This window comes from Pezoporus flaviventris, unplaced genomic scaffold (assembly GCF_033815535.1).
Source record: "Pezoporus flaviventris isolate CSIRO_AGI_PZ_B2104156 unplaced genomic scaffold, CSIRO_AGI_Pfla_v1 ptg000015l, whole genome shotgun sequence".
Classification (NCBI taxonomy): Eukaryota; Metazoa; Chordata; class Aves; order Psittaciformes; family Psittacidae; genus Pezoporus; species Pezoporus flaviventris.
Genome location: NW_026892563.1, coordinates 38,296,826 through 38,306,067, shown reverse-complemented (window position 1 = coordinate 38,306,067; position 9,242 = coordinate 38,296,826). Strand labels below are relative to the sequence as shown.

At 49.7% G+C, this 9,242-nt stretch overlaps 1 protein-coding gene across 3 annotated transcripts; it reads right to left on the bottom strand.

Annotated features, from left to right (window-relative positions):
* Positions 1–558: 558 nt before the first annotated feature.
* Positions 559–4,050, bottom strand: COPS7A (COP9 signalosome subunit 7A). Of its 3 annotated transcripts, none has more exons than XM_061454123.1 (8): positions 4,037–4,050; positions 3,742–3,962; positions 3,551–3,626; positions 2,879–2,967; positions 2,602–2,804; positions 2,025–2,130; positions 1,490–1,641; positions 559–1,170 (listed from the first exon to the last, which is right to left on the bottom strand). In XM_061454123.1, exons 2-8 carry the CDS (start codon positions 3,901–3,903, stop codon positions 1,131–1,133), a joined length of 828 nt encoding a protein of 275 aa, XP_061310107.1. In that variant the 5' UTR covers positions 3,904–3,962; positions 4,037–4,050; the 3' UTR covers positions 559–1,130. The 3 variants fall into 3 exon arrangements, with proteins under 3 accessions (XP_061310107.1, XP_061310108.1, XP_061310109.1); XM_061454124.1 differs by lacking the exon at positions 4,037–4,050 and having other exon boundaries at positions 559–825; positions 1,105–1,170; positions 3,742–3,975; XM_061454125.1 differs by lacking the exon at positions 4,037–4,050 and having other exon boundaries at positions 559–776; positions 1,105–1,170; positions 3,742–3,975.
* Between the last annotated feature and the right edge of the window lie 5,192 nt (positions 4,051–9,242).

Sequence of the window (9,242 nt, the reverse complement as noted above, 5' to 3'; positions counted from 1 at the left end):
ACTGACCAGCAGTCTGACCCTTGTGTCTGACGCAGCTTCAAGCCAGGCTCAAGGATGTAGCCTCTGGATAACCTGCTGGGTTTCCTGGGCATCTCCCAGGAGCCACTTTCATTACAACTTGTTTCAGCCAGGCTCCAGCATTGCCCAAAAGCAATCAACACCCAAACATCAATACTATGCAACCTCAGCCAGATGGCATGGACTCTGGTAGCTTTAACTCTACTGGCCAAGTCCCCACGTCACTTTTCATTTTCCCCTCAGTCTCAGCACTGTCCTCTGGGACTACCTGAAAAGCTGCATGTTCTTCTGACCATTCCTGGTGCAAATCAATCACCCAAGAAACTCTTTAAATAAAATTTATGATTCATTCCTGATTTATGGACTCTCATCCCAGCACAGCTACCCTGGCATTGCCCTTGGAAAAGGAAGTGAATGTTTTCAGGATATATCAACCAGAAACAGGACAGAGGCTTTCAATATCATGACTTAATTTTGGAACATCCAGAATCAGTATACAAGACAAAGAGACACCACTACAGGAGCAGAAGTTTGTACAGATTATGTCCATAGAGCTATATTTTTATTGTTTTATATATATTTATCATATATTTATGTATTTTTAAAAGAATCCCTTCAAAACCTACCCTCCCACCCAGCAAAACAAAGATTAAACAATCAAAGATGGCAGCTGCATCCTGGAGCAAAGTATCCCAGGGGTCTCAGAGCCAAAATGATTGCTGAGCACCAGTACACTCTTTCCAAGCTTCTGTGATGCCCTGTGGGTGCAACGGTGACTGACAGGGTTTTATGGCTCTTTAAATTGACCTGTCAGAAGACAGGGAGAGAGAAAGAGAGAAACACATGGCCGAGGCGATGGGGGCTGGAGTGGTAGGGGAAACAGCAACACAAACAACTGGAAGCTTTGAATGTGAAATGCTGTGATGAAAAGGAGAGGTATGCTGCCTGGAAAGCCAGTAAAGAAGATAGGAAAGAGAACAAACATGCAGGAGAATTAGGTGGCAAGATGTATCTCAGAGAAGAGCTCAGAAGCATCACGCTTGGGACCTTTGTTACCCCTCCATCCCCCATCTCTCTTCCTCTCACCCTCCCAGTTGTGAAGGGAGATCCAACTAGTTTGATTTAGACCAAATCTTTGCGCTGCCCCGCAGCCTGTGGAGAGAGGAAAGAAAAACAATCAGGATGGACACTCAGGCTGATCTCCAACTTCCTTTTCTAAATGCACACAAAGGGCAAAAGGAGAACACAAGGAAGGCTTATGAACTCTGCTTCAGATCAAGAACTACATAGATTTCCCCTCAACTGAGAAGGAGAAAAGATCAGCTGGGACTACACCTCTGACCATCACTTGTCCAGAGAGCAGACCCCTGCAGTCAGCAGCCTCACTGCTCTGAAACAGGGCTCCCCTCAGCTCACCTCCTGAGCACATACACACGCAGAGTGGCTCTGTTTATCTGCCCCCACTCCTCACCCTTTGGCTTTCGAAGTCTTCTTGCTGGCCTGGCGCTGGTTGGTGCCAGGGGCCGGCTCCCTGAGCTCTGTTAGGTGCTGTTCTGGGTCCTGGGATGTGGCTGCTGCAGCGGCGGCTGTTGTCACTTTAATGGTCTTCTTCAGGTTTGCCACCTGCAGCAATAGAGAAGCAAGAACCAAGGAATTTCCCAAGGTATTTAGTTTGTTTTGTTGTTGTGATTTTTTTGTTGGGAAGTAGCTGGGGGTGAGGGAAGAGGACGGTTGGGTTGGTTTGTTTGGGTTTTTTTAAGCCAAGTTCTGGAGTTCCGAGCTGCAAGCTCAGGTCAAACAAAAGAGCTAACAGCTGCCCAGACCCCTGCACTGCAGAGGAATGTTACACCAATTCAGGACTCTTACTCAGGCATGGTGCCCCAGGCTGGTCTGGCCTAGGGAAAAGGTAATGCCTTACTTGAGCAAAGCCTGTAACAACCACAGGGTACTGGTTCCAGTTATTTTAAAGCGAGGGGCACTGGCTGCTCCCTCCTCATCCCACTCACCTCACTCTCTATCTGCTGCTTCAGTGCCAGTTGCTGCTCTTTATGCTGGTTGGCCCGGCTAACCTGCTCCTCAATGCCCGACAAGACAACCTCACAGCCCTGGCACCTGCAGAGAAGATGTGGAACTGAAAAGGCCACGTAATTTACAGGGCATAGAAAGAGACGTGAAAGATGGCAGCTTTCAACTCTAGAGGCCAAAAAGACTAGAAGGTGTCAGCTACACCACTCAGGGAGGACACGGGAGCAAGAGCCCAATCTCATAATGTGTGTAGTGACATTACTACCTGGGAGGGGGAGAGAGAACAAGGCGACACTAGCTTAGGAAATGCAGGCTCAGAAAGCCTCCTGCCAGCAGCCAGGACTGTGCAAAGGTTGCTGCAGTCTCATCACCCCTCTAGCCACAAACAGAGGAATCTGGAAAATTACTTTTGGAAAATTACTTTCCATTAGTATGGGAAAGGCAACCAAGTAGGCCACTTACAACAGTACCCCCCAGCAACACACAGAGGACCCGGGGAAGCCACCGGCCACTCCTGCAACCATTTTTGGGTGTTAGTATTGGGGGCTTCCTCCTCACCACTCCTGCAATGTGCGGGTGATGGTGCTTAGCTCCTCCCTCCGGATGTCCCTCCCAATGCTGTAATCCACCTCCAGGCGCTGGTTCCGCTGATCCAAGCTCCCTCGCAGCACATCTGCATACACGGCCTCGATCACAAGGTCCTCCAGTTGCCGGACGTTCTTCAGCTGTAACTGCTCCAGCAGCACCGAGTAGGGGATGCACTGTGGAAACACGGTGGTAACTAGCATGAGGTCATCCAGTGGAAGGGGAAACTGGGGAAAAATAGGGCCACTACCTTGATCTTGGCAGCCAGAGTGACGACTGACAGGTGCCTTAGTTTGTTCTTCTGAGCCTCTGTCAAGGGAGGGAGGTTTGCTGCTTCAGCTATTGGCAGGGGAAAGAACAGGGTATAAGAATTTATGCCTCTTTATCCATTTCCCAGTCCTTCACAGAAGGATCTGCACCATACCTGTTTCTTAAGGCATATGCACACCAATCCCCCAAGTGATGCTTCATCTTGCCAAACCATCCCCATTAATTCTCTGCTCAAAAGACCTTTTCCGAGCAGCCTTCCTCCCCTCAGCCTCAAGACATCCTCTCTACCTGTCCTGTGCCTTATTTATGTGGGTCTGCACATCCCAGAGGATCCCCGAGTCTTTCCCCTCAAAAACGCCTTTGTCAAGACGTTCTTCGAAGCTCCGCACTCCGCTGGCAAACGCCAGCATTAATTACTGCCAGTGCTATTAATTACTACCCCAGTGGTCTGCAGCCCAAGCCGCGGCCAGGCGTGTGCCGTAGCGCTGGAGGCACGGCCCTGGCCGCAGAGGAGGCAGGCTGAGCGAGAGCCTACAAGGCCCCGTGGCTCTGGCACGGGTTCCGCACCGAAGGACCACCCCCCACCAGGCCGGGGTGAATCGCGCTGTGCCCCCGCCGCCGCGGGGCCGGGCCGGGCCGGGCCTGGCCTCACCCAGGTAGTCCGCGTAGGTGCCGTAGGCGAAGATGGTCAGGAGGCGGAAGACGGGGGAGAACTCGCTGTCGGCCAACTGCGGGGACACACGGTCAGGCTCCGCCGCGCTCCGGGCCGGGCCGCGCGCAGGGCCCGGCGGGCCTGCCGCCCGGTGCGGGCCGCGCCGCGCCATGGGGCCTGCCCGGTCTCACCTCCCGGACGGCGGGCATGTCCAGCAGCTCCCCGAACACGTAGATGCCCGGCGCCTCCAGCACCTGGTGGATGAGGCTGGCGAGGGCGGCGCCGCGGGCCGCCTTGGCCAACAGCAGGAACTGCTCCTGGCTCTGCCCCGTCACCTTCCCCTCGGCCGCCATAGCGCTGTCGCCGCCCCCCGCGGGGCTCGGGCCTCGCCGCGGTCGCCCTCACGCAGGCCTCAGCCCCCGCCCCGCCACTGCTGCTCTGTGGCACCGCAAGCGCAGAGCGGCCGCTTCCGGGTGCTAACGCTGCCCGGCCCCGCCTCCGACTGGCAGAGACAGCGGCAGGACCCGCCTCCGCTGCTTCCCCATTGGCAGCCCAGAAGGACGAGTGGCGTGGTGGGCCCGGCGCTAGGACGCCCCCTTCCGGCCGGGGTGTGCGCCGCCGGCTGGAGCGGTGTGCGGCAGCCGCGTGTGCCAGCCCCGCGTTTGTGAGTCTGTCCGCAGGTGTTGGTGAATATCTGCTCTTTATCTGTCCTGTGTCAACATAACCGGTGAGGAAAGAGACACACTAATGCATGGCACCATCTTTTGTCTGTTTCACTGGCACCACACCAGAATGAAGAGGTGCACCAAATACCTTGTGTGTGTGCCTACACGGGCTTTGCTCTGCTTTCACACGGTTCAGATCTCGCTATTTTGGGCAGTGTTTTGGGGATATGTAAATGTAAAAGATCTTATGCTGCAAAGCACCGTACTTGGGTATTTAAACGATGCATTTCGTCAATCCCCGCATGCATCCCCGCCTCTACAGCATTCATTCTTATGGAAAAATTGCTTTACTACCTGCTGAATCATTAACCATCGCACTTGTCAAGAAATTCATCCCTGGTGCAGGCAGGGCATGGCCATAAAAAGATAGTTTAAACACTTCACAAGGATAGAAATGTTTATGGTGTATTTTAAGTATCTCTTCGTGGGCAAATGACTTAGTGTAATGCGATCAAAGGCATCACCAAGGGCACGCTTCCTTCTGCTACGTGAAAGAGCTGTTTTTAGAATGATGGGACTAAAAAGTGGGGGTCATTTTGGGAAATAAAAACCCCTTCCTAGTTTTCCTTGTCTTGTGTAAATCATGCGGTAGGTGGAACTGAGTTGTGAGTGGGACTGGGAGGAGCGCAGTCACAAACACTCGTTTTGATATGCAGTATTTAAACTGTTTGGCCAAGAGTTTCCAATCCAGCCCCAACCTCATGGCTTGCTCCTTTATAAATGAGCATTGCTTTTCCATGAAAGCAGAGGAGGCAACACACTGAGGGGAGCCCATACCATGCACAGGCAACATGTTTTGAGCATGTTAAAATCCTAGTGCTGCCAGGACAAGTTTGCACTCCTGCCCATGATTGTCAGCAAGAGAATCGGTCTTCAGCTTGATCAGTTTAGCATGTAATTAAAGGCAGTTGACTTGAGCTTTGCCAGACTTCTGTAAGCGTAACATCTTGAAATAAGCATAACATCTTGAAATATTCATCTGGGTAAAGTCTAAGTTTGTTAAGGTTTTACTTGCCAGTATCAACAACTCTCTTCTTGCTGCTTGCTTTGACTCTAGCTCTTCTCACACAGCTGCTGTGGCTGAGTTGTGGAGAAGGCTCCTTTGGGGGTACGGTACAATTTTAGAGCTAGAAAATAGAACCCATGGCTGCCTTGGGGAGTTAGGCCATTGTGTCTCCCAATGAGAGGTTAATCCAAGTTCATTTGAACAGCCATATGTATTGTCCTTGCCCCTCTTCAGGGTCCCTTCAGTCCCTGAGGCTCCTTCAATGCTTGGTCTCCACACTGAGGCTGCTGACAGGAGGGAGCAGTGTGGACAGCGATGGAAAACTGAACTTCTAGTGTTAATGGTCATGCCACAACAATTAGGCAGATGTCCCTCAAAACTAATTCCAGGCAGAAGGAGAAAAATGGCTCTGAGTGCCTGGGCCGGGGAGGCAAACAGGGGAAGGCACCCATACCCTCAGCCCTCGTCCGATAGAGCACGTTTTCATTTACATCCTCTGATGCCCCCTTAGCTTTGGGATGTTTCAGTCTCATTTGCCTCCAAAATCTAGAGCTGAGCAAAAAGGCTTCCCTGGTCAGCTTTTGTATTATCTCTTGTAGAAAAGTGCCCAAACCCACTGGCTCAGGGCACTGTCAGAAGCTGTCTGGCCTTGGGTCCTCACTGAATGAGTTGGTAAGGATCATTGCAGTTGGTGGGGTAAACGTCTCTGAGACACTTTTTACCTAAGAGACACGTCTTCAGGACATGCTGAAGGTCATGGTGGCCAGGGGAGCAGGGAAAGGCTGTCAATCCCTGTTCTCAGAGGTAGCAAGGTCTGGGATTCTCCATACAGCAGGATTAGGGGAGAAGCAGGGCTTGTAAAGTTGGATCAGAGCTGTGGAGGCAGATTTCAGGGCAGTATTAACAAGAGGACTACCTCCTTTCTGCTTCCCTTCTCTGTTTCTGTATTTAGGTCTGATTCACTGTAGCCTTACACCTGCTGTATTCACACCAGCTCAGAGTGCATTCAAATCGGGTTCAGATGTAACCCTCCTGATTTGTAGTGGCTTATTACTCTCTTCCCCACCCCCCTCACCAGCTCCTTCCATCTCAGTTTTATCTCCCTATTGATCTGTTTCCCTCACACTCTCTGACACACTTGCTGCTTTTCATTATTAGGCAGATAAAGCCAAGCAGCCCCAGCATCCTAGCTCCATGATGCTCTCTCTGTCCCCCTTCTCCACTCCTACCCCTAGGTCCTGTGTGCTGGGTCCCCACGTTTTTGTCCGCTCTCTTTGTCCTGCATAGAGCTGAAACAAGGGCAAAGACCAGGAAGTCCTTTGAATGCATCAGATCCTGAGCTTTCCAAACAAGAAGGTCATCTTCTTCCCAAAATACGCAACTCCTCTGCGATCCCTCTAACTTAGCAAAGTCTATGCTTCATTTCCTAGATCAGGGTGCTGGGGTTGAGTTTAAATTCCAGACTCCTGAAGCCGTTAACTCCCATGCTTTCACTTTGTTCACAAAGCAAATGCCTATCTTTATGGTCACAGGGGAACTGTGAAAGTGGTTTTCATGTAACCTAAAGAGTTGAAAGTAGGAGGCGAAGAGTGCAGATGAAAGCAAGTCTTTACATTTCATAATCTTAAGATAAATCTTGTGGCACAGGGAGGCTCTGCATGGTTATTTCTGAATGCTTGGGATTTCTAATCCTCACTGTAACCACCCCTAGCACCATCCCTCTCTTCTGATCTCTTTCTGATCTTTCCAGAAAGAAACCTCCATTCTCTTCATTCTATAGATCCACCTTCTTTCCTACGTGCTCACTGTCCCACTTTAAAGCCTGTAGAGCTGTATTGGCTCATTCTAGGCTGTTTCTCTCCTCACCACCGCAGAATCCAAATAACTTGTCAAAACACTGGTGGTATTTTTTCCCCAGTCCTTCTCTAAACATAGCGAGGGTCACATCTTCTGAGATGATTTTTCACAACTGTATGTAACACAGACTCCAAGACAAAACCAAAAGACAAAGGAGGCTGGGGTGCACTCAGATACCAACATGGTCCAGAAGGCTTTCACCCCTGTAACTCGTACTGGGCTAATGCACAGTCATGATACCTGTTCTTAGTTACACCTAAAGGCAGCCTGGTATCAGGTGCTTACAGAGGACTTTAAAGAGAGGGTAACTGAGTGGTAACTCTTCCTTCCTCCTGAGGGTTCTTAACTCTCACAGCCCAATGGATTTTGTGGACAAGCAGCTCTCTTCCAGACAGGCCTCCAGTTGTGAGTCAAAGACTCCAGAAGAGAGGATCTTGCACTTCACTTGGTAGTTTGTTTCTGTGATTAATCACTCTCCAGTGGCTGGCTCCTGTTATTCTCTGCCAGAATACCTGGTAGACTTTTCCCCAGGAAGGAAGCGATACTGCAAGCAAGTCATGTCTCGTTCTGCTTTTTGATACATTAAACAGGTTGACCTCTTTAAATTGCTGAGATCTCCAGCCTTCAGGTCACCTTTGATTCAAAGTTATTTTTAAAATATGGAGCGTGAAGCCAGGTACCGTTTTCCAGCGTGGGACTTACCCAGACACAGAGAGAGGTTTAATCATCTCCTTCTGTCTTTGCATGGCCAGAGATCACTTCAGACCCAGTGGTACAGCCTGGCCCACTGACCTCATGTCGGGTTTTCTGCCTGTTAGGATCTCTCAGTCCTTTCCAGATCACCTCTTTTCAGGATTGGAAGTTTTTCTCTGTAGATACGGACACTTTTCCCTGTCTATGGCTGTGCAATTTGCTCTCAGCTATCTTCTAGAAGTTTTATGGGAATGACAGCCTTACTGAACGTGGGAGGTCATTCTGTGCTGGTCCCATCCTCATTATTTTTAACACTCTAACAATATTTGTGACCTCAGTAAATTGTGTCAGAATGAACTGTATCTGCTCACCAAGCACTGAATAAAATGGTGAGTCATACCTGACCAAGGACTCCTTCCTGGGCATCCATGTAAGAAACACTGCCACCCAACAGTGGGCTTCCAGGGATGACCTCCTTTGTGTTTGCAGGTCGTTAAATGGAGGCAAGCAGCTCACTTAACCTCCTGCTCTGTTAATATTGCATAATGCTATTTTTTTTTCTCATGGTATGCCTTGGGATATTAATGCTTCCAGAAGCCTGGATAGATCTAAGCCGTCACCTTTTCCAAACAAACCTCTAGTCACATCAAAGACTGGCAAGAACAAAACAAGTTTATGCAGCAAGATCAGTTTCCTCCAAATCAGGCTGATTGGCATTAACTGGAGAATTTCATATTGGCTTTTTGTTGCTTTGCTGAGAAACTTTCAGGTCTTCTGTTTGCTCTTTACAAATATTGGCAGGGCACAGCTCTCTTCCAGCCTTCTGGGATGTCTCTGATATTCCAGAGCTTATTAACCAGTTGTTTGGTGAGCAACAGGGCTGAGGAAACCGGGTTCTCTATGGATTTGTTTCCCGTATGTTCTATACTTCTGTATGTTCTTCCATGTGTTCTATACTCTATACAACCACACAGGTTGCCCTGCTGTTTGCAGGAAACAACACTAAAAACAGCAGCAGTGTTCTTGTTGACCTCAGAACACTTGGGTGTAAATGATCTGTACATGATGACAGAAATAACAGCCTCATCTCCTTCCATGGTATGGATGGGCAGGGAGGTACTTCATTTTCCACACAAGACATGCACTGGTCCTGGTCCAAGTCCTGGCCAAACAGAGATCATTTTTACATTTCCATCTTCTTTCCATCACCACATCACCCTCCCTTGAACACCTTCAGAGTACTACTTTATCCTTGGCATACTCTTGTATCCTCTTTCCACAGCTACCCCATGTGTCCTCCTTCAGCCCATCTGATTCCATCCCTCCCCTCAAATGTCCCTGTAATTTTATGTTAGCTTTCTTTTGAGCCCACCCCATCCAGAGCACTTCAAGGGGCCACTAAACCTATGCT